The sequence below is a fragment of the Sorex araneus genome, chromosome 1, assembly GCF_027595985.1.
Source record: "Sorex araneus isolate mSorAra2 chromosome 1, mSorAra2.pri, whole genome shotgun sequence".
Taxonomy (NCBI): Eukaryota; Metazoa; Chordata; class Mammalia; order Eulipotyphla; family Soricidae; genus Sorex; species Sorex araneus.
The window spans coordinates 191,628,055-191,655,630 of NC_073302.1; the positions used below are offsets into that span (position 1 = coordinate 191,628,055).

At 43.1% G+C, this 27,576-nt stretch overlaps 1 protein-coding gene across 2 annotated transcripts in view; it reads left to right on the forward strand.

The window, feature by feature from the left end:
• The first annotated feature begins 262 nt into the window (after positions 1-262).
• The window catches only part of LIMS1 (LIM zinc finger domain containing 1), a 122,157-nt gene continuing 94,843 nt past the window's right edge, over positions 263-27,576 (forward strand). The window contains exon 1 of one of the 2 annotated variants that reach the window (XM_055124207.1): positions 263-453. In XM_055124207.1, coding sequence (XP_054980182.1) covers positions 422-453 — 32 coding nt within the window. In that variant the 5' untranslated portion in view covers positions 263-421. The remainder of the gene's footprint in view (positions 454-27,576) is intronic. The other variant, XM_055124208.1, reaches the window with a different exon arrangement.

The window sequence follows — 27,576 nt, forward strand, 5'->3', positions numbered from 1 at the left end:
GCGGGCGCGCCAAGCCTGCGCCGGAGTCGCCGCCCAGGCTTAGCCGCGAGCCCGAGCGGGCGGGCGGGCGGGGCGGGGCGGGGCTGAGAGGCGGGACCGGGAGGCGGGCGGGACCGCAGTGAGGCCGGCGTGTCCCCATTGGCCGAGGCTTCGGGCGGGCCGGAAGCGGTGGGCGCTGTAGGACCGCGCGAGCACGGCCGGCTTCGGGGCGCGGGCGAAGCCGGCGCTGGTTCCCGGAGCGGAGCGGGGAGGGCGGGGAGTGTCCGGGGCGGGGTCCCCGCGGCTTCCGGGCGCAGCACCGCCCCCGCGCCCGCCTCCCCTTCCTGCCGGTCCCGCCCGCCCACGGCCGGACGCGCGCGCCGGGGAGGAGGCCGCGGCTGCTCGGCGGGCGCGGGCTGCGGGGCTGCGTCGGGCCGCGGAGATGCTGGGCGTGGCCGCGGGGATGACCAACAGGTAAGTCGGCGCCCGCGGGGCCGCCCCCGGGCCGAGCTGCCGCCCGACCGTCGCTGCTCTCGCGGACGAGTCCCGAGCACCGACGAGGGTGTGGACCGACGGCCGGGGCCGCGGGAGCGCTGGCCGCGTGGCCTGTTTCTCCCTGTCCCGAAGCCCTGCGGCTCAGCGCGGGCGTTTTGTGGGTCCGTGTTAGCGCAGCACGCCTTGGTGGAAGTGGTGTTTCCCTGTGCCTCTCCTGACACCCACGGGCACCGCACACAGAATAGGGTCCTGGGCTTCCCTGCCCGCGCGCTCAGTGATGGTGTGGCAGGACTTGTGGAGGGAAGAGAATGCGGTCAGCCGCGCGGTGGGTCTGGGGGAGGGTCCCGGGCGGAGGAGGCGGCCCCAGCGTCGCTGGTGCCCGGGTGAGCGCAGCAGGGCGTGGCCGGGATCAGAAGTCAGTCATTGAACGCTGCAGTGGAGTTAAAGAAGGAGTATTTTAATAGCGTTTAAAAAGAGGAATGTCTTAACAGTATTGGCACTGTCCCCAGACTAGATAGACAGCGGGGAGGGCGTTTGCCTGGCACGCGGCCCATCCGGGTTTGATTCTCAGCACCCCGTAGAGTCCCCCGAGCAGAGCACCGACAGGAGTAATTCCTGAGTGCATTGTCAGGAGTAATCCCTGTGCATCGCCGGGTGTGACCCAAAAAAGCTAAAAAATAAATAAATAAATAAAAAGATTAGTTTGAACTGGTGTCCAATGAACTTTTAAAAGATTGTATGATTGTATGAGGGTGCAATGAATCAGTAATGGACTTGTCACACGTTTATTGCATTGAAATTCATTAGTCAGGGCCAGAGCTGTATCTCGGCAGGAGTAAAGCCTCACTTCAGATGTGAGGCTCCAAGTTTGATCTCTGACATTGCCTCCCTCCTTTTAAAAAAATACCTTAGTCTTTCAATTTGAATGGACTTCCTCCCCGCCCCCCCCACCTCAGTGTGTCTTTTGGAAACCACAGATTTACTGAGGCCTGTTTTCCAAGTGTTAACATATTTCATTCTGTCCCTCTCAGAGAGCCCGGCAAGCTCCCCTCGGAGTATTCGTATTCGGTATGCCAAAACCAGTAACAGTAAGTCTTACAATGGAGACGTTACTGGTGTACCTGCTCGATGAACCACGGGAGGACAGTGTTACAGTGCAACATATTTCACAGTTCAGTATCACTTAATACCATTTGTTAATGTCCCCATTTCAGCGGGAGGGGAAGGGATCGGGTCAGGCCCTGCAATACTCAAGGCTTACTCCTGGCTCTGTGCTCAGGGATCGCTCTGGCAGTCCTCAGGGGGCCCTGTGTATTGCTGGGATAGAACTGGGATCCCTCATATGCAAGGCAAATGCTACCCTATGCTACCTCTTCTGGTCCTTTATTACTAAAAAGCTGTCAGATTTAAGTTGGTTAGAGATTTTCCAGCATTTGGATTTTTAATTGAAAGCTTAGCTTTAAAAACTGGTAGGAGGGTATTATCTATTATTTTGCTTAAAGTGGCAATTCAGTTTGAGGGAATGTCTGCTAGAGTCTTAAGAATGTTAGGTTTGGCAGATAGAGATACTACAGGAAGTAAGGCACTTGCCTGACAGTGGGACTGAAGATGATTTGAATCTCCAACATTACATATGGTACTCTCTCTGAGCACAGTCAAAACCCTGAGAACCTCCAGGTTTGCCCCCATGCAAAACAAACCATACTTTGTCTTTTTTTTGGTTGTTGGGTCACATCTTGATATTTGAAGAAGAATGATAGAAATAACATGACGGTGGGAACAAGTGGGGAATAAAATGATGCTGAAGTGCTCTTGGCTCTGCTCAGGGATTACTCCTGAAGGGCACAGGAGACCACATGGGATGCCTAGGACTGAACTCGGGTCTGCTGAGGCAAGGCAAGTGCCCTCCCTGCTGTACTATTGCTCTGCCCTACCATACTTTTTCAGTTGCTTTTTCTACTACTAAGTATCTTCAGGAAGCATACTCAGTTACACTTTTTCCTCCTTTGGCTTTTGTGTGCATCTTACTTTGTTATGCTGGAGCTGCTTTAATACTTAACGTCCTTATTCATCACAGATAACAAAGGGTTAAAGATTTAGTAATAGTAATTTGAACTGCTTTACCAAAGAACATTTTCATTAAAAAGGCTTTTAGTGATTATAGTATTGTAAATCCCAGAATTTCAATCAAAAACTCTTAAAAAAGCTTTTGGTGATTGGTGATTTGACTCAGGTGGTTGAATACGTTCCTTGAACGTGGGGGGCCCGTTCGATCTCTAGCACTCATGGAAGAACCACCGTATAGCAAGGGGGTCCCTCAAGCATTGTCAAATGAACAACCAGAATCACTATTTGTTGAATTTTAAGTTAGCACAAAAATTTAAAATAGATGTAAGTTATAAAGAATAGTAATATAGGTACAGGGTGTAAGAAAAAGTGTTTCTTTTTAAGACCCTGATCTGGTGTTCCTCCTTTATCAACTTTCCCCTTCCCATCTTGAATTTTCTATTAGCAACTTCTTTCTTTATTTGACTGGTAAGTACACATTGATATTGTTGTATGTGACCATCACCATCCATCTATCCATCCATTCGAAGAACTCATCATGTAGAATAGAAACTATATATACAATAAGCAAAATTTGTTCTGGGGCTGGAGACATAGTTCAAGGGTTTAGGCTTTGGGCTTGCATGCAGCCAACCTTGGTTCACCCCCTGCATCTACATGTGGTCTCCTGAGAATGCGAACTGTGACCCTGGAGCACAGAACCAGGAGCACTGCCGGGTGTGTTCTTTGTCATCCCCAAATAGCTGTTCTTTCCCTCCACCAATACTTAATACACCTCTATCTTACTTTATATCTGAATTTTACTATTTTAAGCCATTTTATTTTTTTAAATTTTTTATTTCTTTGCTTTTTGGGTCTTGGCTTCATGCCCTACCCACTGTGCGATAGCCCCAATCCATTTTAAGCCACTTTATATATAGTGCAATGGTAAAATTTTTTTGTGACCTTTTAATTTATTTTAATCTCTTCAAAAGTTCGTCTTTGTTGTAGCATATGAAATTTATAGGTAGCATATAACATTTATAGGCCTTTATAGGCCTGAATCGTATCCTGTTTTGTAACCCATTTGATTTTGTTTTTCCAGCCAGCTTTTCATGGACACTTGAGTTATGTTCCTGTTGAACATTGTCATGAAGATGGTTTTTAGGGGCCATATCCAGTGGTGCTTAGGAGCCTGGGTGTGGAGCTTCAGTTCTGCCTCCCAGTGATGCTTGGCTGCTGACCTGTGGTTTGTTACTCGGGCCTGATAGCACTGGGGAGGGAGACATGAGGGCCTTGATACTCCTGAGGGGAGGGAGGGGAAAGTACACTGCTAGGAGTACAGGCATGTACTTTACCCATTGAGCTGTTGCCCTGCCTGCTGTGCATTTTAAAATTAATAGATTGACATGCAATTATAAGAAATAATACAGTGTATCCCATTGTATCCTTTGCCTGTTTGCTTACTGATAACATTTTGCAATACATTATGGTATAGGTAGTAATCTTACTAGGGTTTTCTTAGTTTTACTTATAACTTTGTGTATATTTAGTTGTGTATATATCACAAGGGTTGGTGTTTGACCACCATAGTCAAAGTATAAAAACAGTTTCTATTATCACAGAAATTCTCTTATATGGCCTTTTATTTATTTAATTGGATCACAATGAGAACAGTTACAAAGCTTTCCAGTTTAAGTCTTGGTCATACAATGATCAATCACCCATCCCTTTACCAGTGTACATTTTCCACCACCAAGAACTCCAGTATACCCCCCAGCACACCCCTCAACACTTATTGAGTCTCTTTGTGCAGAGGGTAGGGCCTGTGCCTGTGTGGCAGATGATTTCACTTTACTCTCACTCCACTTTGATCACATTCAATATTTCGACAAAAGACCCACCATTATTTGGAATTTTCCCCAACAATCAGACCTGTCGAAAAGGCATCATTAGATAGCTTGTCATATTGCTGATTATGAAGAGCATATGATGATTTTGGATTTCTGATAATTTAGTAATAAGTCTGGAGGGATTTCTGCCAAAAGCCTCTGGGTTTCTAGATAGGTTTGTGTGCCTCTGGGATCATGGCCATTCAGGAGCCAGAGGAGCCATTCTTGGGCGGCAACTCAGGGCCTTGTAGGGGCAGGGAGAAGGCCCGGTTCCACCCCGAATCCCATGAGGTTCTGCATGTCTTGTCACTGCAGTCTCATACCTGGCTGTCCAATAGGCTCTGAAAAGGTGGCGGCCACCATGCCGCCTGGGGGAAAAAGTGGAAGGGACAAACCTTTCCCCACCCAGGGTGGCATGGCGCGTAGTTTAATGCTCAGTCCAGATGCATTTCTGCCAAAAGCCACTGGGTTCCGAGATTATTTTGTGTGCCTCTGGGATCATGGCCATTCAGGAGCCAGCGGTCATATCACTTTTTTCAAAATAGTAACTTTTTATTGTTTGTGAAAAATATTATCCTTATCTGGTCAAAACAATAGTGCAGAGGATAGGGCCTGTGCATCACAGAGTATGGCTCAAAAATAGAAGAAAACAATCTACCCCCTCACCCCAATTGTTTTTGTTGTTGTGGTGGTGGTGGTAAAGGACAATTATGGGGGCCACTGCAGGCATTCTTAGGGATCACTTCTAAGGTGCTTGGGGAATCATATGTATTTCTGGGGATTGAACTGGGGTTGGTCACATCTAAGGCAAGTGACTTTACTCCTTTATTACTTCTCTGGTCCCCTAAAATGTCTTCTGCTTCTTACAAACTTCAGAGTTTAGGGTTTGAGACTGATCCAGCCCCTATCCCTCTTTTTGCCTTAACCTCTGTTCCCTTGGTCTTTTGTCTTCTCAGCAGTTAAAACAAAGTTGTCACTTTTCCCATGAAATAATGACTTCCTGGAACATTTATTGAGTCTCTTTGTGTGCTAAGAAATCAGGTGTTCAAAGCTTACATACGTTTTCCAAAGGAATTTTGACCTTTTATTTTTTATTTATTTATTTTTTAGTTTTCTTAGCATTTGTTGTGTTACAGATATTTGTATATATATCTAGTCTAGTCTTTTCTGCCAAATTATCATCTGTGGAAATAAAGGAATGTTGTAGTTCTGTTGTCTAAAAAAAATAAGCTGGATTTCAGTGACCTATATTTTTCTTAATACTTCATTTTTGAGTGAACTGAAAAAGTTCAGAACTGTCTGTGTGTAGTGCCTGTGATAATTTTTGACTAACTGGAAAAAATTTAGGGCGAGAGAGGTAGCTTAGGGGGTTTGATTCCTGGAGCCACAGGGTCCCCTGAGCATGGGAGTAGCTGGGAGTAGCCCCTGAGCAGCAGGAGGTAGGCCCCAAGTTTTAAAACAATTATAAAGCTAAAAAATTAACTCACAAAAATATCCAAAATAGCCTTTACATTTGATTTAATTCAACTCTAGTGTATTCTCTATTTTACTGACAAAGAGCCAACATTGGAAAGAAGTTAGAATGTTGAGTCATCTGTTTAGATTGCTTAGATTGTTTCATTCAGTGTTCAGAACACTCCTGAAAACTTAGTTTTTTTCTAAAAATTTTAGTCACTGTGACTTACGTTATTGTCAGTGATAGGGTTTCATGCATACAGTATCCAACACTGCACCCTATCAGTCTATCTCTTTGCTGCCACCATTGTTTCAGGACCCCCCCACCTCCAACCTCTCCCTCCATCTCCATCACCTCACTATAGTAACTCAGTTCTATAGACCAGTTCACAAATTCTGTTGCTTTCGGCTATTTGTTATTACCCTTCTATACTTCTTAATATCCTGTATATATCAGAGATCATGAGGACACAGTTGAGTCTCTGACCCAAGTGTAGTGGTTCTGGTCAGTCTTTGTCTGGGATCCCTGCTGCTGCAACAGGGTGTACACTCTTCTCCACACCAGGGTCAGATGTCTGTGAGCACCACAAGGCTGTTTAACCGATGGTGAGCACTGAATGGAAATGTGTGAGCATTACAGTAGACAGTCTCCAGTGAGCAGATGTGTAAGCATTACAGCGTGAGAATGGGATACCTAATGAGTGCCATGTGTGCCACAACCAAGTGTGTGTCTCCCAGTTATTGCAATGACAATAATAGCAACAGGGAACTTTAGGGCCTGTGGATATGACCCAGTGGTATAGTTTTTAAAAACATGATAGTATAAAAATAGAGAAAGAGTTTCATAAGAAAGGTACTAAGGATAAGGCTCAAAGCAGAGGAGCTTATGTTTAAGAAGAGAATTTGATCCCCAGCTCACAGCACCACAGCCCTGGTGGCTCTCTGTCTCTCCATTATCAGAGCATCATGGCAGCAGCTCCACTGGGTGAGGCTCTATTAAGGCCTATTTTCTTTTTTTTTTAGGATCGAGTCTCAGTCATACTGTGCTCAAACACCCATCCCGTCACCAGTGCACACCACCAATGTTCCACCACCAATAACCCCAGCATAACACCCCCCCACACTCCTCCTCTGCCTGTGTGGCAAATGATTTTTCTTTACTCTTTTCTTACTTTGATTACATTCAGTTTTCGACAGGAAACTCACTATCATTCTTTGGAGTTTTTTCCCCCAACAGTCAGACCTGTTAGAATGGCATCATTAGATTATGTGTTTTCTATTGTTGGTAACAAAGAGCATAAGATGTTGCAAGGTCACGAAAGTGGCTGCCCGGATTTGGAATTATGGTATTAAGTCCAGAGGTATTTTTGCTAGCAGCCAGTGCATTCCTAGATTGGTTTCTGTGGCGCTGGGATCATGGCTGTTCAGGAGCAGAGGAGCTCTACATGGGCTTCTGCTTGGGGTGTCATTTGGGCAGGAGGCAGGGCCGGTTCTGCCTCCCCCATCACAAGATTCCCCATGTATCCCGTCCCATCGCTGAAAACTCCTACCTCTCTATCTAATTGGTTCTGAACGGTGGTGGTCGCCATGCTGTCTAGGGTTGAAAGGGCCAAGTGACAGAAACCCTTCCCCTCCCAGTGCTGCACAGGGCCGTATCTTAGTTCAGAGTCCAGGAGTATAACTGCCAGCAGCCCCGCTGCATTCTGAGATTAGTTTCTGTGCCTCTGGGATAATGGACGCTCAGGGGTGGCGGAGCCATTCCTGAGCATATATTTTGTATATCAGGAAAGGTCTCGCGACTGCATAAGTGGCTGCACAGTTTGGAGGTATCCCAGTCCCACTTAAGCTCAGTGTCGCCGGGGCTCCATCTGGAGAAGGCGTGCTGGCTGTACCTTCTCTGTCTGGCACCCCGGTGTTGTGGGCACAGTCTGGGGTCCAGAGCAATCTCCAGTTGGCTGTGCCTGCCGGAGAATAAGGCCTATTTTCTACTAAATAAAAAATAGCACTAAGTTAGCAACTGTGAGAATGACTAGTTTAAAGATGAAATTAAAATTTCATTTTTAATTTCCAGTTCAGGAGATGATGACGAATTTGAGAAAAAGCTTGAGAAAACACTTTCTGATAACACTGACCCTTTATCATTTTCATTTGTCAGAAATCAACCTTTGCACCCAGCTGAACCCACTTAGTCCCTGGCACCACAGAGTGTCCCCCACGAACCGCCAGGAATTAACCCTGAGCACAGAGCCAGGATTAAGCCATGAGAACTGCTGGGTTTGGGCCAGCTGCCTCAGCCCTTTCCCAAAAGAAAAGTCCTGCAGTAAAATGCTGGATTATTTCGCACTCATAATGAGGTCTCAAGACAATATCCACTTCCCCTCAAGAGAAAAAGAATGTGCCTGCTGTAAATGTAGATGTTGGAGCCCTTCCTGCCACTGCCCCTTCTGACTGTGCTTTGCTCAAAATGGTAGAGCCTTCATACTCAATACCAAATTTTTGATACAGATAGTTCTTTCATAAACCTTTGTTTGCCAGGTTTGTTATTTTCAGGGTTTACTCCTGGTTATGCATTCAGGAATTACTGCTACAGGTTCTTGGGGGCCATGCAAGGCAAGCACCTATCCACTGTACTATCTCTCCAGCCCTTTTCCATATACCATTTTTGAACCAACAGTACTAACAGTACTATCTTGTTTTTGGCTTACACCAGAAATGTTTGGGTAGCTCCTAGTGGGGCTTGGTGAATCATTCTGTACTGGGATTTCTGCATCCAGAGCAAGCTTGTTGCCTTTTGGATTATCTCCTCAATCCTGAATCAGAAAGTTCAGATTTTTACATTGTTAAAAGTCCTAAAGCAAGTACTTGTAAGGTCTCATTTTTCATAAGTCCCAGTTCTTGCACAGGTTTATTTGCAAACTAATTGCATTGTTGTGTTAAGACACTAAGTATTTTAATAAGCACTCCTGGCTGTACAGCCCAGATGGTTCAATGCTTGGGCCCAGTGTTGCTAGGCGCCTTCAGGGCCACACCAGGCATGCACTTCAGTCCTGAGTTACTTCCCGGAATAAAACCACTGAATACTAAACTACTTCAAGAACTTCCTCGCTTCTGAAATTAGGAAGCATACGTTTAAACAAGTTTTATGCATAAAAGCAGGAAAACTTCATCTTATTATATTAATAATTTATCAGTACATGTTCATTAACTAATATTGTAAAGGACTGAGTATAATAACTCTTTGGATCAGTCCTTTGGATTTCATAGTGAAAAATTTAGGGTTTGTTGGATCTGTTTTTTTGTTTAACTTTTTTTTCTTTTAAGGGGGTGGTGGACTAGGGGCGCTTGAGCCATATCCAGCTATGCTTATAGATCTGTGCTTTGCTCTTAGGGATCATGACTGTTGGGGCTTGAAGGACCATATATGATACTGGGGATCAGACTGGGCTCATATACAAGACAAGTGTCTTAATCCCTGAAATACCTCTCCAGTACAGCAAGGCGTTTTAAACTATTTTAAACGCACAACCTCTTACTGCAAAATAAATTTTTATTTGATAACTTGGTGTACAGGTATATATATACAACAAACCAAACATATACTGATAATAAGCCGTAATTTTATTTTAAAATAAATTTACAAAAAGTTTTTGGCACTTCAGCATTCAGTTTCATGATTGAAATAGAGTTACAACCAACAGTTTTAAGAAGCTGTGTTTTACATTACCTATCTGAGCCATGACTTAAACCCTGTGTGTGATGGACTTCATGTCTTTATTACCCCTAAGATCAAATTTAGTTTCCTATCAGAATTCTTTCCAGTACTGCCTACATTCTTTGTGTTAAACATCTTCCAGTGATGCAGGAACAGGAGAAAAGCATGTTAAGAATCTCTCTGTTTCAGCGAAGGAGATGGCAGGTCTCCAGCAAATAATGCTGGGGAAAGTGGGTAGCAACATTCAAAACAATATGATCTGATCCCTGTTTCACACTTGGCCCAGAAGTTAACTCAAAATGGAAAGATTTAGATATTAGATCTAAATCCATAAAGTATGTTGAAGAACATGTGGGCAAAACAGTCCATGACACTGGTTTCAGTGGTGTCGAGTGATTTGATTCCATTGTAAGGAAAACAATGACAAAAATAAATAGAATTGCCTAAAGGTAAAAAGTGTCTGCACTGCAAAAAAAGGTATAACTACAAGCCATCTTGTGAGTGGGAAAAATATTTTTATGCAGTACATCTAAATGAATATATATAAATACAGTGTATAATATGAAACATTCAATAAATATTAAAGTACACCAAAAAAACCTCAACTTAAGAACAACCTTATCAGAAAATGTGAAGAGCTGGATAGTGCTTCTTCAAAGAAGTGACACATGATCAGAAGGCACAGGGGAACAATGCTTTTAGCTACTGATTATTAACGAAATACAAATCAAAACAGCAATGAGATAATAGCTCACACTGGTTTAGAATGGTCTATATAAAAATGCTCCAGAGACAAAGGCCAGGAAAATGAAGAAAAAGAAAGTCTATTTCACTGTTGGTGGGAGTGTAAATTGGTTCCGTCTCTGGAAAGTGATAGGAAGAATTCTCAAAAAATTAAAAATTGAGATGCCATGTGATTCAGCAGTTCCATTCCTGGCATTCATTTTATGTAATCACAGAATAAGTGAGGTGGCAGTGTAGTCTCCTGCCATGTGCATTAGGTGGCCTTGTACTGCTTCCCCACCCTGGCCTGCCGCCACATCCAACAGACACATGAAGGAGGGAACAGGGCCGCCAGGCTGGTTGGTGATCATTTGCAGTTTATTCCAATCTTGTCTCTATCTGCCTCCTTCTAGTCTCACCCACTGTGTATTCCTCCTGTCCCCCATACTTGTCTCTCCTTTCCCAGCACTCCATCTTACAGCCTTAAGTCTAGATCCCAAGCTCCCAAGCACTCAGGGTAGCAACTACACCTAGGTCAGATAGCACAATCAACATGTGTTAAGCCCTTCCCTTCCTTCTGGGGAAGCTCTTCTAAGACAAAGATCCCATACTAGGAGACCCGCTGAAGGGCAGAATTTCATCTAGAGGTGTGTTTCTCATTTCCTTAGTCCAATAACCATTTAAACATTCATCTTAATTCTATTTCTTAATATTAGTCATTTTGTATGGACACAGTAAGGTAGGGTGGCTTATAGGGTGACTTTCCTTGTGGACATCTTGCTATAGATCACAGACTACAGTGTTCAGACCAGATGAACCCCTCCTAACCCTAAGCAGGGTCCTTGTCTAGTTGTTTCTCTTTGGATCATGACAGAATTTGTCCATGATCATGCTCTTATAGTTAAGTATTATGGAGCTTGTCCTAGCCCATTTTGATACCAGGGTAGACACAGCTTGTACTGGATCCATCTAGTCCCTTCGTCAGGACCCTGCTTTTGGGGTGCTAGGAACTAAGGGCAACAGAGGCTTAAGTTGAGAAAATATGAGATGCCCAAGAGTAAATATTATTTGGAGTCAATTAACTCCCAAGTTACAAAAGGATAGCATTATCTGTCTTCCTGTGTCTATACAAAAAGGACATAGCTCTAAAGTAAACTATGCAAAGGACATAAGGAAAAGAGAAAAGCAATATCTCGCTTACAAATACAAATCCAGAGATTTCTGAGGAATTTGACTTTACAAGTCACGGGTACTGCTTTGGGGATAAAGGTGATTAACTGGTTGGGGAAGCAGAGCACAGAGAAGTTAAAGGTAAACACAGAGGAATGGGATTGCCTTGGGAGCACTGTGATGGGTGTAACCCAATAAACCTAAGCTCAGTGACCAGGGAGAAAGGACTAACCAATGATAGCCTCTACACATTTAAATAATACAAAGCCACTAATTCAAAAAAGGGGTGTGTGTGTGTGTGTGTGTTGTGTACATATATATGTACATATACATATACATAAATATATATTGTTTTATATATATACAGACACACATATCACGAATCACAAAATCCCGTTAATCGTCGATTTCTTGAGTGGGCTCAGTAGCCTCTCATTCGTCCTTTCCCTGAGATCTTAAAAGTCTCTGTGGACTTGGCCACACTGGAGGCTCTTTCAGGGTCAGGGGAATGAGATCCAGCTTGTTACTGGATTTAGCATATGAATACACCATGGGAAGCTTGCCAGTTTCTCCCAGAGGGAGAAGCAGGCTACAGGCTTTGCAGCCATGCACTTCTGGGAGCTTGCTTTTAAGTCTCTGGATGTTGGCTGTTGATGGGATCACACACACCTGGGTTCCTCTGCCAGTACCTTCATGTGTGAGGCCTGTCCGAACATGTGGAGAGGGGCCTCGAGCATGGCTGTAGCTAGGTTCTGGTGGTCTTCAACCGCCGGGAGCTCTGCTCGGGTCAGGGAGGGAAGGAGGGAAGCTGGAGCCCATCCCCTCTGAGGGGCCTGGGGAAGATAGCCAGGCATGTGGGCAAGAGACTCTCTGCATATAATATAACATATAATATATATAACATATATATGTAAAACAGTACATATGTGTTGGAGCACTATTTATAATAATGAAAATCTGGAAACAACCTTATATGTGGTGTGTGTATGTGTGTGTATATATATGTGCATGTGTATTGTCCTCAGTTCAAGAAAGGCTGAATATTACTTTTTGGATGGAACTGGAGAAATTAGTCAAGGAGAAAGACAAGTATCTCATATATGTAATATATTTTAAATTGTGTTCAATGAAAACAAACTTGGCTCTCCAACCACAGAATTGGCGTTCTAAGTGGAAGGGAATTGCTGAAAGGATGCAGTGGACTATGAAAGGGATATTGACATTTTGATAGCGGGTGTGTTGTATTGTACGCCTAAAATATAAGCTTTTTCACTCTCAAAGTTGGTGATATCTGTTAAAAATAAAGACGTTGCCAAGACATCTAGCTTGGTAGGGTGGGAAAGGAACATAATGTCATTATTTTCTTATCCCAGCTTATCTCATAAATTCAGCTTCACCAGTTTCAGTCTGCTAAAATGTAGAATTACTGTTAAAGTGGGGTTTTTTAGACAGCAGAGGTGCAGACACAGTGCTGGGATGGGTGGAGTGGCAGTGGTTCTCAGAACTCTGAACTGCAGGGTGTGACAGCACAGAAATTCTCCATATTATTGCAGGAATGAATGTAAGCATCAGTTCTTAAAAGGGACATTTTTCAAGGCCAACCTGGCACCTGGAACTGCTGTGGCGCCCCAGGTTCCTGCCATGAGTGACTGGCTGGGCAACTGGGCAGCCCCAGAAACTTACGGTGGCCCAGTGCCTGCTGTGGGCCCAGAAGCCTCACCAAGACCTCCATCGATGTCCACTTGACTCAGGGTGTGGAATGCCGAACTGTGGCAGGACCCCAAGTACCTGCCATGTACTGCCAGCTTGGATAGCTGAGTAGCCCAGAAACTTGTAGCCAGCCGCCTACTCTGTGCCCAGAATCTGTGCCAAGACTAAAAACCATTGCTGTTCCTTGTGACCCAGCCACCTGTGGGACAGCTCTGCTGCCTTTCTTCCCCGGACCAGCCCTTGCTATCTACATCATGTTATGGATGAAAACCTCTCTGAGTGCTATCTGGAGACTCAGGATGGGGCCCTATGCCCTCTGGTTATGCTCTGCTGGACTGGTGGCTGCAGCCTGCCCAGAGTGCCCGGGCTTCAAATGGTAGCACCTCTGGTCTGTGCCGGGGCTGCTGCTGCTGTCCCAGTGCTGCCCCAGGGCTATGGTGCTACCTGCAGGTCAATCTGCACCTTCTGGGCAAGTGCATCAGCAGCTTGTTGCTGCCTTCAGACTTCCTGAGACTCCAAAATTGTTGAGGTGTGTTTGGCTGGATTCCAACAACTCAGGACCAAGTTTCCTGAGAAAAACACCCAAAGTTCAGCATGTGGGAGTCACACCCACAAACCACCTCTGGCTCAGCTATATAAGCTCTTTTATTGACCTTGCTTCAGAGATCCATAAATAGATCTTGAAAGAGATCAGAAGCTACAGTTAATCTCAGACCTGTGCAAGGCTGAACAGACTAGGGTAGATTGGATGGGGGTGGGGAGCGCGTCAGCCTGGTGCCTACCCAAACTGGCAGCTGCTTGCTCCCACAAATCCAAAATTGCTGCATTGCTCCTGGCTGGACTCTGGATCTCCGGATGACTCACCAAAGATACTGATCAGCCGAAAATTCAGAATGTGGGTTTTGTGACTGAAATCTCCAGGTTTTCTCAGAGTCAGGGTGGTCTACCTCCCCACACTTCCCTATATTCCTGGAAGCACTGGCAGTCACCCCCATGAACCAGTTCCAGCACCACATCCCAAAGCCACCACCACATCCCAAAGCCACCACCCAGTTAAAAAAAGCTGCTCCAGCTATGCCCGCCTTCCTGATAAAAGTACGGAACCTCCTGAACACCTTTTAGTACCTGTTGCAAAAGCATAATGCACAAAAGGAGAGAGAGAGAGGGGGGGGGGAGGGAGGGAGGGAGGGAGGGAGGAGAAAGGTGCCTGTCAATAAAGGCTGGTGGGGAGGGTGGTTGATAGGCGGCTGGTGGGAAGAAAACTGGGGGCATTGGTGGTGGGGAATTACATTGGTGGTGGTGGAGGGATGGGTGTTGGAACATTGTATGACTGAAACCCAATCATGAATAGCTTTGTGATAGTGACTCAATCACTGTATCACTATCACTGTCATCCCGTTGTTCTTCGATTTACTCGAGCGGGTACCAGTAATATCTCTATTACACTCAGCCCTGAGATTTTAGCAGTCTCTCCTTACTCGTCTTTCTCAATGATTGGAAGCTCTTTCAGGGTCAGGAGAATAAGACCTATCGTTACTGTTTTTGGTATATTGAGTATGCCACGGGTAGCTTGCAAAGCTCTGCCATGTGGGTGGGATACTCTCAATAGCTTGCCAGGCTCTCCGAGATATATATATATATGTATATATATATATATTATCTGTTATATATAACAGATGACTGTTACTATTTAACAGGTGATTCAGTAAAAAATAAACTTTTTTTTTAAATAAAAATTTTATTTTATTAAATCACCATGTGGAAGATTACAATCCTTTCAGGCTTAGGTCTCAGTTATACAATGCTGAAACAACCATCCCTTCACCAGCACTCATATACCACCACCAAAAAAAAAAAAAACAGTACACCTCCCATCCCGCCCCCCCACCCCCCCGCCTTGTAACTGATACGTTTCATTTTACTTTCTGTTTACTTTGGTCAAATTCAGTATTTCAACACAAACCTCACTATTGTTGTTAGGAGTACCCCACTAGATTCAGACCTACTGTGAAGACAAATGAGGTTGCACGGCCAGCGGCCGCGCGGTTTTGAATTTCCGTACTTTAACAACTAAGTCCAAGGAGATTTCTACCAGATATTGGATCATTGCAGGCTTGAAAATCCAATCTGTGGTCGTCATAATATGGCGGACACCACGCCCTTCATCCCCGGAGAGAAAGAGACGAGAGAGAGAGAGAGAGAGAGAGAGAGAGAGAGAGAGAGAGAGAGAGAGAGAGAGAGAGAGAGAGAGAGAGAGAGAGAGAGAGAAACACCTTTCCTCTCCTGGGCGGGCATGGGGCCGAGGCTTAGTTCTCAGGCTGGAGACATTCTTCGAGGAGTTGCCCATGCCGAAAGAGGTTTTGCTGGGTCTGGATTCACACTCGTGCAGCTGCGGAGAGGCCGCACACGCGTGCGGCCCCCGGGATCACATCTCGGCGGTCAAAAATAAATAAACTTTTAAAAAAGGAAAAAGATGGAAATTTTTTATGTCTCCCTTACTGTAATTAAATTTATGTGACAGGAAATTAGAATGTCTGATTTAGAATTCTACTTTTATTAAGTAAGAATAATGACGACTCCACTAGTCAGAGTTGTGTTATTACCTTCACTCTTCAGGTTACGAAGTAGGAATTAGATTTTGACTTTAACATAAGACCAGTCTACTTCCACACTTAATGGTAGTATGGTTGCCTTTAATTTGCTGGAAAATATCTGTCATAATCCAGTTTGGCAAGGGTCAAAGGGGACTTGTTTGGAAATTGTCAGCATTCTACAGTTACCACCAAAGAAATGTATTGTGGAGAGGTGAGTTTTGGTAAGATTGAGGATGTCTTTCTTTTTCCAGTCCTCAGAACCTGATAATAAGAAAATTCCCACGCAGATTAGCTTGCTGACTCCATTCCGAACTCTTAGATAGTAGATCTCTTAGCCCTAGGTTCCCAGACACAGATACAAAAATAGCCAGATAAAACGTGGAAGAGAATTTTGACGTTTTAACTTAAGGCTTCCTATCTTGCTTAGGTTTATTATTTGCATGCTTTAGAAACTGAATAAGTATGAATATGGGTTAAAGTTTAGCCTGGTTGCTCAGACTCAAGTTGAATATGTTCTGTCTATATTGTAATGAAAAATTTTAGAATATAACATGTTATTTTGCTACACAGATTTTCTCATTCTGAGAGTGTGTGGGAAAACATGCCCAAAATATCACAGTAATTGACCACATTCGGATACGTCAGTTTACATGGTTTTAGTGGGTTGCTGTAGAGTGAGTCTTTCTTTGGAATACAGGGTAGATTCTGTCACAGTGAAGTATGTTTTAAGACAGTGTTTCTGAACCAGGGATCATATATCCCCATCTGGGTCCCCAGGATAATTCAAGGGGGCCATAGGGGAAAATTGTGTAAATGGGGGAACATAGGAAACAAGGAACTATGTTTGGAAAAGGTGAAGAAACAGTTGAGAAACATGTCTTTATTAGATTCTTGAGATGAAGTAATTCATCAAAAGAGCAGACTTTCAGGAATTTGGAGAGCAATATTTTAAAAATAACTACAAACCATTTGTAAACCTGGCTAGAAACTATTCTGTCCCTTCCTCCCTCCCTTCCCCTTTGCCTTCTCTCCCTCTGATCTTTTCTCTTACTCTCTCCTTTCCCTCTCTTCCTCTCTCCCAACTCTCCCTTTTTTTTGGGGGGGGGGTTCTTTTGTGTTATTTTGCTACACCCATTTTGGGCCATACCCAGCCATAGTCAGGGTAACTCTGGGCTGTGCACTCAGAAATCTTACTCCTGGCAGTTCAGAGGACCATATGGGATGCTGGGGATTGAACCTGAGCCAAATCCAAGAGGCAACTTCCTATGCACTGTATGCTATCTCTCTGGCCCTTCTTTTCCCTTTCTTCCCTTTCGTTTTTGAACCATATCCTGTGGTGTTTCGGAGCAACTCATGTCTTAGTGCTCAGAGGTTGCTCCTGGCTAGGTTTAGGGGGACCATTTAGTGACTGGAATTAAATTTGAGTCTTCTGCATGCAAAGCATGTGCTCCAACCTACTGAGCTATCTCTACAGGCCAGTTTTGTTTTTTAAACTGATTCTAAGAAAGTAACAACTTTCTGACTAGACTGATGACATCTGGAAAGTTCTTGATAATTGGATATATTGGATATAGATATGACTAATAATTATAATGAAAAAATGTATTTTAAATACTTAAGTAATATTATGCTAGATATGTATTTTTATTAGTCCAAAATTGCAATACTGTAACTTTGAAGTGGGTGCAAAACTAATCTCTAAAATAATTTAATGGTGGGCTGAATTTCTTGTGGGTAGGTCTCTTGCCTTGTACGCAGCTAACCTGGATTTGATTCCCTTATCCTATATGGTCACCTGAGCTCTACCAGAAGTGATCCCTGATCTCAGAGCCAGGAGTAAGCCCTGAGCCACCACCACTGTGGCCAGAAAAACAACCCTACTCAAAATAATGGTGTGACTTGGCTTAAAGGTATTTATTATTATTATTATTACTATTATTATTATTATTATTATTATTATTATTATTACTATTTTGGTTTTGGGGCCACACCTGGCAGTGCTCGGGAATTACTCCTAGTTTTGTGCTCAGGAATTATTACTGGCAGTGCTCAGGGGACTGTATAGAATGCCTGGAATCAAACCTGGATCAGCTTCATTCAAGATAAGCACCTTACTTGCTGTACTATTGCTCTGGCCCTTGTTGGTGGTTTTTAAATTTTATTTAATTAACTATTTTTTGCTCTTTGGTCACACCCAGCGATGCTCAGGAGTTACTCCTGGCTCTGCACTCCGGAATTACTCCTGGCGGTCTCAGGGGACCTTATGGGATGCTGGGAATCAAACCTGGGTCGGCCTCGTGCAAGACAAATGCCCTACCTGCTGTGCTATTGCTCCAGCCTCTATTGATGTTTTTGTTTTTTTTTTAATTCTAGCATTGTCTCATATTTGATGTCTTTCTGCCATTTGCCAGAGTTTGTAGATATTTTATCTACAGGTTTCTGTTTAGTGTAATCTCTTTATTCTTTATAATAAAATGGTTAACTATGAAGGCTACTTTATTTTTACTACTATAAGCCTGTATGTTCCAGTTTTTGTTCTTTTAGGAATGTTAGTGATAATGACAAAAAGAATTGGTGAAACATAGAAAGTGATGCTTACTTTTAATACATAGCTTTATTGAATTTAACAAAAGAAGTTCCAGCAATTCCTCAAAATTTCAGAGGTCTTTTTTTCCCTACAAGGATCATTTTGGGACCATGAGACCAGACTTAAGAAAAGTTCTTTAAGCTTTAGCCTTTTTTTTTTTTTTTTTTTTTTTAATTTTTTATTGTGGAAAGTTACAAAGTTACAAAGTTTTCAGGTTTAAATCTCAGTTATACAATGCTCGAATACCCATCCCTTCACCAGTGCTCATATTCCACCACCAAGAAAGCTTTAGCCTTTTTGATGCTTAAAATAAACACACATATCTCTGTATGTTTGCTAATTTAGAAGTTTTTTCTCAACTTTTTACCAGCCATAGCCCTCTTCTGACCTTGTTTCCTTCCTGTGTCTAACCCCCTCCCCCTAGTTTTATGCTATGGCCTCCCATTGATGCTGTTTTCATCTGTGGTCCCTTGAAATAATCTGGAGGCCCACAGGGGACCATGTGACCCTTGTTGAGAAAAACTGATTTATTAAAGGAAGTTGTGATAATAGGTTCTGGAATGTTAAGGCTGCAGTGCATAAGAGTGATTAAGAGGAGAATGGGAACTCTGAGGAAAAGAAAACTTCCTTTCTTAAAGTTTCAAAGTCCACAAACAGAACCAGTCAAATTATCCAGGGGGAAGCTTTGCGATGAAAGTTAAAATATGATAGGAAAAATTTTAGACAAATTTGAACTTAAGAATTTGGATATAAGGTTAGTTTTGTATAGCATGATTTTAATGCATAGCACATAATAGGCACCCCATACATACTTGTCAAGTGAATAAATAACACTGTTTGGTATAGTTCATTTTTGTTTGGTGGCATATATTTCAGTATTGCTATAAAATAACATGAATAAGTGCTACTAAGGTACATTTTCATTGGAATAAATTAGTATTAAAGGGCTTTTCCACCTATAAATAAATGTGATAATGATGTAAAAAATACAGTATTTCTGAGTTATAAAGATAGTTCAAAATATAGCACACGTTTTTGCATTTGGGAGGCGTGGGTTCAGTTTATAGTACCCCTGATCCTAAGCTCCGAGTAGTCCCCTAACATCACGGGGGTAACACCCCAGTTAAAAAATGCAAAATTTTAGGCTGGAGCAATAGCACGTCGGGTAGGGTGTTTGCCTTGCATGCGGCCAACCTGGGTTTGATTCTCAGCATCCCATATGGTCCCTGAGCACCGCCAGGAGTAATTCCTGGGTGCAGAGCCAGGAGTAAGCCCAGTGTATTGCCAGGTGTGACCCAAAAAGTAAAAATAAATAAATAACATTTTTTTAATTGCAAAATTTATTTCCTTAGCAGTTAGCATGGGAAAAAGTTGACATGAGAGGAATATACTGTATTCCAGCTGAGTCAAGTTTTCAGGATTAACCTTGACAGATGTTTGGGACAGGAAGCGAACAGAGAGATGGAGCACTTGTCTGGCACACACGTGGCCTAGGGTTTCATCCCTGAGCACAGCTTTGAAGGCCTCTCGCATTGTTGGGAAGAAACAAAGCAAACAAGAGCACTTTTTGTGTAAACTTTTTTTTTTTCCTTTATATGACTTTGACACTGTTAATCAAAATTTCAAGCAAACTTGGTTAAATTGATAGAATTAGTATGGTGGGTAGGGCACTTGCAACTGACTGACCTGGGTTTGCTCCGTGGCACCCTAGGTGGTCTCTTGAGCCTGCCAGGAACTCTCTGAGTATAGAACCAGGATCCCTGAGAACTGCTGAGTGTTGCTCAAAAACAAACCCCCAAAATGGATAGAACTAACCTGAATTATCTTTGAAGGATTAAACAGGCAAGAATAGGGACCCTCTGCATCTAAAGACTTTGATTCCAGAGACCTAACACATTTGGGCATCCAGCGCAGCTTCTTCTTCTTTTTTTTTTTTTTTTTTTTGCTTTTTGGGTCACACCCAGCAATGCACAGGGGTCACTCCTGGCTCATGCACTCAGGAATCACCCCTGGCGGTGCTCAGGGGACCATATGGGATGCTGGGATTTGAACCCGGGTCGGCCACGTAAAAGGCAAACGCCCTGCCCGCTGTACTATCACTCCAGCCCCCAGCACAGCTTCTTACAGCAATGCACTGGGACTGTGAACTGGGCTACAACTCCGTGCTGCCCGGGGATGGATCTTTCCTCTCCACCCTGTCTTTCTGCACGGAAAATGACGGCGGCAGCAACATCCACATAGCAGGAGCCATCTTCTAAGACTCCTAACCCAGAGATGTAGGGTTTTTACACTTGGGGCTCCTAGGGAATCATGGGAAGTGGGTATAACCAGCACGCCCTCGGCCCAGATAAAGCCGGAGCCGCTGAGAGCAAAACGGACCATCTGCGCCTAAAGACTTTGATTCCAGAGACCTAACACATTTGGGCATCCAGCACAGCTTCTTACAGCAATGCACTGGGACTGTGAGATGGGCTGTGCAATTTCTGGCAGAATTTTCCCTGGAAAAATACAGAAATCCAAAACCGCGCGGACGCTGCCTTAACATCTCTTAATTGTCAGCAATGTGAAACGGTTCCTTTTTAGCAGGTCTGACTTGGGGGGAAACTCCAAATAATAACAGTGAATTTTTTGTTGAAATATTGAAGGTAATCAAAGTAGCAGCCATTTCTCTAGACTGTGAACTAAGCAACAGCCCCATGCTGGCCGAGAAGAGGAAATATTCCTCTTTTCCAGTTGTTTCCCATTTTCGGGGAGAAACTCGGCGTGGCGTCTACCATACTATGAGGTGCGGGAAGGGGAATGAGGGAAAGGAAAAAGGGAAAAGGAAAAAAGAGTTATGTACTTGGAGCAGTGGGGCTACATATCTCCTTAATCTCAGCAATGGAAAACTATTATCAAATGCTTCCTTGGTGGTAGGGCTGTCTTTCTTGGGGGGAAACTCCAACAACAATAGTGAGTTTTGTGTTGAAATATGGAATGTAATCAAGGTAAAGGGAAAATGAAGTGAAATTCATCAATTATGCAGTTGGGGGTGGGGGGGCGGAGGCGGGAGGTATACTGGGGCTTTTGGTGGTGGAATATGGGCACTGGTGAAGGGATGGGCATTTGAATATTGTATAACTGAGACATAAGCCTGAGAACTTTGTAACTTTCCACATGGTGATTCAATTAAAAAAAAAAGGCAAGAATAGCATAAAGCTATTTATTAAAAAGAAGAGTAATGGTGAGGGGAGGTAGCTATTGTTTACTATTGATAGATAACAGTATTAGCTATTTGAATATATTTTAAATTAAGACATCCGATCTGGGGTAGAATTAGATAGATAGATCCATGTATCAGAACAGTTTTCCAGAGATAAAGTTTATAATACAGCTCTATGAGTAGCAATAACATTGGATAACATTGGGTTTGTCCTTTCAGCCTTGCCACAGGGAACTTAATCTTAAAGCAATGTCCTTTCTGTGTGGACACAGAAAGACAGTTAATATTATGCTTTGTAACTTGGGAGCCGATTGACTCCAATAATATTTACTCCTGGGCATCTGCTTTCTCAACTCAGTTGCCCTTAGTTCTTAGCACTCCAAAAGCAGGGTCCCATTGAGGGACGGAATGGACCCAGGGCGAGCTGTGATCTACTCTGGTATCGATCGAAATGGCCAAAGCGCCACATTACTTAGTTACAAGTTGGTCATAGACAAATGCTGTCATGATCCAGGGTAGCGACGAGACTAGGACCCTGATGGGGTTAGGAAGACTAACCTGGCCTGAGGACTGTGGTCTGGAATATATAGTGAATGTCCTCAGGAAGAAACAAACTTTAAGTCTGTAAGGGGAGAAGGGACAGCGGCAAGACAGAAGTAGCAGAGGAGACACAGAGGAAAGAAGACACAGAAGTGGAGGAGTTCTGAGAAGACACAGAAGCAGAGGTAAGACAGAAGCAAGAAGAGACAGAAGGAGAGAGAAGACACAGAGGCAAGACAGAAGACACAGAAGAAGACACAGAAGCGGAGAGAGAAGGCACAGAAGCAAGAGAGACTACAAGAAGCAGAGACAGAGGTTGGAAGACACCAGAGGAGAGACTACAGAGACAGAGACAGAGATAGAGAGACAGACAGAAGAGAGCACAGCGGCACACACAGAAGCAGAACACGAGGAGCCATCCCATCCGGTCCATACACAGCAGCTTGAGAGCACTGAACGCAAGTGGCGAGAGAGCGAGCCGCCCCAGGCCCCTCGGACAACACAATACACATCACATCGCCCCCTCCTGCACTCGTGCGCCTTTGTATTTTTTACAGTTTTATAGCGGGAAAAGAGGAAGATTATTCCATAAAGTCCTGCAAATAGTAAGGTAATTTGCTATGTGGAAAAGGCAATTTATAGCAGAAATATCCAGACTTACTTGACCTACAACCCCCTTTTCAGAAAAAAAGAATCACTTAGCATCCCCAGAAATCTGCCTTCTTTAGGTGTACTAACAGAAACATCCCACACACACACCACCTAACACCCACTGAGAAAGACTGATTAGTAGATTTATATCAAAAGGAATTTCAGAAGGATGATAATAATTACAAAATCAAGCCAACACTAAAAGAAAAAAGGAAAGCATTCATTGGAGTAGGTCCTTATATTGATACAAGAAATATCTGTGGGAAAGAGTAGAAATAGAGAAAAGTGAAACAAAGGGAGCCAGAACATAATACAGCAAGTAGGGCACTTGCTTGCATGCAGCCAACCAGGTTTCGATCCCTGGCTTCCCATATGGTTCCCTGAGCACACTGCCATGAGTAATCCCTGAGTTTCGCCAGGGGTGGCCCCCAAACAAAAACAAAACAAAAAAGAAAAAAAGACAAACAATTGTTTGTATGTTAGTGCGAAAGCTTTAAAATACTTAACAGTGGGCCAGAAGATAATACAGGTGTTAAGGCGCTTACTTTTTTATATGGCCTAACCAAGTTTTGTCCAAGCATCATGTAAGGGCCCCAACCCCTGTCAGCTGTGTACTGCAGGTATGGTCCCAAAACAAAAATAATAATAACAATAAAGTAGATATTGTCAGTTACCTATGGTATTAGCAAATCTTGATAAAGTTATAATCATACTGCTGTGGGTACAGCTCAATAGCAGAGCACGTAAGGCTCTGGATTTATTCAGCAGAATAGAAAAGAAACAAAAAATAATTGTTTTTCTTTGCTATTTAATAGTAAATGATAACATTTGCTAGTAAAATAATTAGGCAGTATATATCAAGTCTGAATTAATTCAAAATTTATAATACTTTCTGTTCTAGACACATTACATAAGAATTACATAAGAATGTAATTCTAAATGAAGAGAATTTTGAAAGTATTTTTTGTACTAGTATAAAGTTTGGGATTGTATACTAACAGGAGAAATTAAAATACTAATTTCACTGTATTACTGTACAATTAATATTTAAACACAGAATAACTGGGAAAATGAAAAGTGCTTTTCAAAATAGAAAAAGCTATTGTGGGGCCAGAGATGCAGTACAGGGGTTAAGGCATATGACTTGCACATAGTCAGCCCCAGTTCAGTTTTAATCCCCAGTAACACAAATGGTTTCCCTAAATGCTATCAGGAGTGATCTCTGAGCACTGAGCCAGGAGAAAGTCCTGAACATCACCAGATGTGTCCCAAAACGAAAAGAAAAAAAAATTTATGTGTGTGTGTGTGTGTGTCTGTTTGTCAGAAGTGAGGTGTGGATTTAACTAGGGATTTAACTCTGAATCTGACATGAAATGCAAGTGCCATACCACTGAGCTATATAACTGACCCCTCAAAAACGCTTTCTTAAAGTTATAATTTATAGTTTACAAAGTTAGCCTCTTTTAAGTGATTGAACTTTTATATATATTTATGTAGTTATGTGACTATCACAACAGTCCTATTTGAGAATATTTTTCTCACCCCAAAAGATCTCACTGGGGGGTGGGGATGTAACTTGGTGGTAGAACATTTCGCTTGCTTGTGTGAGGCTCTGGATGCTATCCCTGGCTTCACCCCCATCCCAAATACATATCCATCATTAATCCTCTGACACCCAGCTCTAGGCAAACAGTGGTTTGCTTTTTTTTTTTTTCTTGCTTTTTTTGGGGCCAAACCTGGTGATGCACAGGGGTTACTCCTGGCTCTGCACTCAGGAATTATTCCTGGCAGTGCTTAGGGGGGACTATATGGGATGCGAGGGGAATCGAGCCCGAGTCGTCCACATGCAAGGCAAATGGCCTACCAGCTGTGCTATTGCTCCAGCCCAACTTTTGCCTGCCTTTTCTGGACATTATATAAAAATGATATTTTACATTTTGTAGTCATGGGCATTTGGGTTTTTTTCACTTACTACATCTTGAGGTTTGAGTACTGTTCAAGTCTTCCTCTTTAGTTCTTACATGATCACTATATTTAAAAATATTTTTGATGCCAGATGTGTGGGGTGTTACCCCACACTCCCCACACACATCAGACTGGATCCCCTTCAGTTTAATTCTGATACTCTACCCAGAGATGGTTTCAGGATCCTAGGATTAAGAACTCACTACCTCAAAACTGCCTCCTACTCCTCAGGTTACCCACAACCTCTGTCAGTCTGATATCAGAGGGACCTCTAATCTTCACTTGGATTTAATTGATTTCAGAACAGCTCATATAGCTCAGGAACCCTTTATTTGTCTAGATAAAAGAATAGATGAATACATAGCAAGATGAAGATATAGAAAGAATGAGGCCTGTGATGACTCCAGCCAGAAACACAACGTTTTGTCCTCAGTGGATTTGTCACCTTCCCTGATGATGCATTCACTAATCTGGAAGTCCTCTGAACCTTTTCCTTTAGGATTTTGAAGGGGGAAGGCATCACATAGACATTTTCTAGTTTCCAATTCTTCTTCCTTCCTTGGCGAATAGAAGTTGAGGCTGAAAATACCTATCTTCTAATCATGACTCAGTCTTTCCATTGACCAGCTACCATCCAGGATCACACTCTAGGACCATTTCTCGTCTTTTGTTCTGATGAGGACACAGCTATCACCCAGGAAATTCCAAAGGATTTTGGAACTCTCATATTAGACATCTAGGTCAAAAAACATTATTAGAGCAAAAGATAATGCTATGCTCTTTTGGAGTTACAAGGGTTTTAGAGTCCCCTATTTCAGAAATAGAAGAGGTGCATGTACAAACACAAGTTTTGTATTACAAAACTTCTACTAAGAGGTAGCAATTATCATTTTAAAATATTGTCTAGAGCTCTATTGAGTGAGTGTCCTCATCAACTTAAAATTTTTTGGGGTTTTGTTATTGTTGGTGTGAAGTAGTTTATCTCCCTGTGTGGGATGTTTTTGCCCCCATTTTTAATAGATGCCACTGCATTGCATTAGTAGACTTGGAGATACAGGCCTAATGGTTCATTGCTGGGCTTGATGCTATAGTAGTCAAGTCTAGTGGTGGTGGGGCATATCCAGTGGTATTCTGGAGGCTGTGCAGTTCTGGGATGGAACTTGGGGCCTCTAATGTACCAGAAATGTGTTCTACTCTTTTAAACATTATCTATACCCCTCTATTAAAATTTTTTTTAAAAATCTGCATTTAGGTACTGTGATTTACAGCACTATTAGTGATGGTTTCAAGCATACATGATTTCAACATCAAACTTACCACTGGAGTATTTCTGGAGTATTTCTAAAGGCCCCTCAGACACCCATAAACTCAGTTTTGTTTTTTTTGTTTTTTTGTTTTCTTTTTGGGTTACACCTGGTGATGCACAGGGATTACTCCTGGCTCTGCACTCAGGAACCACCCCTGGCGGTGCTCAGGGGACCATATGGGATGCTGGGAATCGAACCCGGGTCGGCCCGTGCAAGGCAAACGCCCAACCCGCTGTGCTATTGCTCCAGACCCCTAAACTCAGTTTTGTGGACCAACTCTCTCATTCTTTTACCTTTGACCCTTTATTGCTACCTTTTTGTGTAACTTTAAATCCCATATATGAGATAGATCTGTATCTATCCCTTACATTTATTGACTTCATGCAACATTGTAACTTCTAATTCCATCCATGTTGTAGAAAATTGCATGATTTTATTCCTTCTTAGAGCTGTACAGTATTCCATTGTGTATATATAACATAATTTGTACTTTTTTTTATTCTTTACTTTTATTTTTATAAAGTTGTTCACAGAGGGGCTGGAGCAATAGCACAGCAGGTAGGGCATTTGCCTTGCACGTGGCCAATCCAGGTTCGATTCCCAGCATCCCGTATGGTCCCCTGAGCACCACCAGGGGTAATTCCTGAGTGCAGAACCAGGAGTAACCCCTGTGCATTGCCAAAAAGCAAAAAAACAAACAAAAAAAGTTGTTCAGTAATTTATTACATTCAATATTCCAACACCAATCCCACCACCTTCCACCATCAGTAACACAACTTCTAGATCCATTCATCTGTAATTGGGTATTTAGGTTGTTTCCGTATTTTGGCTGTCATATTAAGTGCTGCAGTGAGCATGGGTGTGCATGTTAATTTTAAATTAATGTTTTGTGATTTGGGGGTAGATGCCAAGTGGTAGTATATAGGAACTCTAGTTCTACTTATTTTGAGAGATCTCCATGTTGCTTATGTTGGAGGTTAAACCAAATGGCATTCCTACCAACAGTGAATTCTTTAGGGTTCTTTTCTCACCATAACCCCACCAAGACTGGCTGTTTTCATACTTTTTGATATATGCCATTTTCACTGGTATGAGATGACTAGTTATTTTGATTTGCCTTTCCCTAGTCATAAATTTGGTTTTAGGGCCACACATGGTGGCGCCCAGAGCTTACTGCTGGCTCTGTGCTCAGAGATTTTTCCTGGTGGTGCTTGGGGGACCATAAGAGTGCTGAGAGGCAAGTGGAGAATGGTACCTGCCCCATCTGGAGTGGCCTGGCGAAAGTCGCCTGTTGCAAAGTCCGGAGCTATCTCTGCAGCAAGTTGCTCAGGTCCTAGATTCATTTGTGTGTCTCTGGATCATGGTCATGTGGGAGCTTAAGTAGATGGTGGCCGTATTCAGCTCAAAGGCCCGTTAGGGCAGGACGGAAGGAGAAGGGCTGACTCCATCCCTGTCCCGTGTGGCCTGGTGATTTGTTGCCACCGCCACCCTGTACCTGGAAGCTTTTGCTGAGTTCTAGAAGATGACAGCTGCCAGGATTCCTAGGGG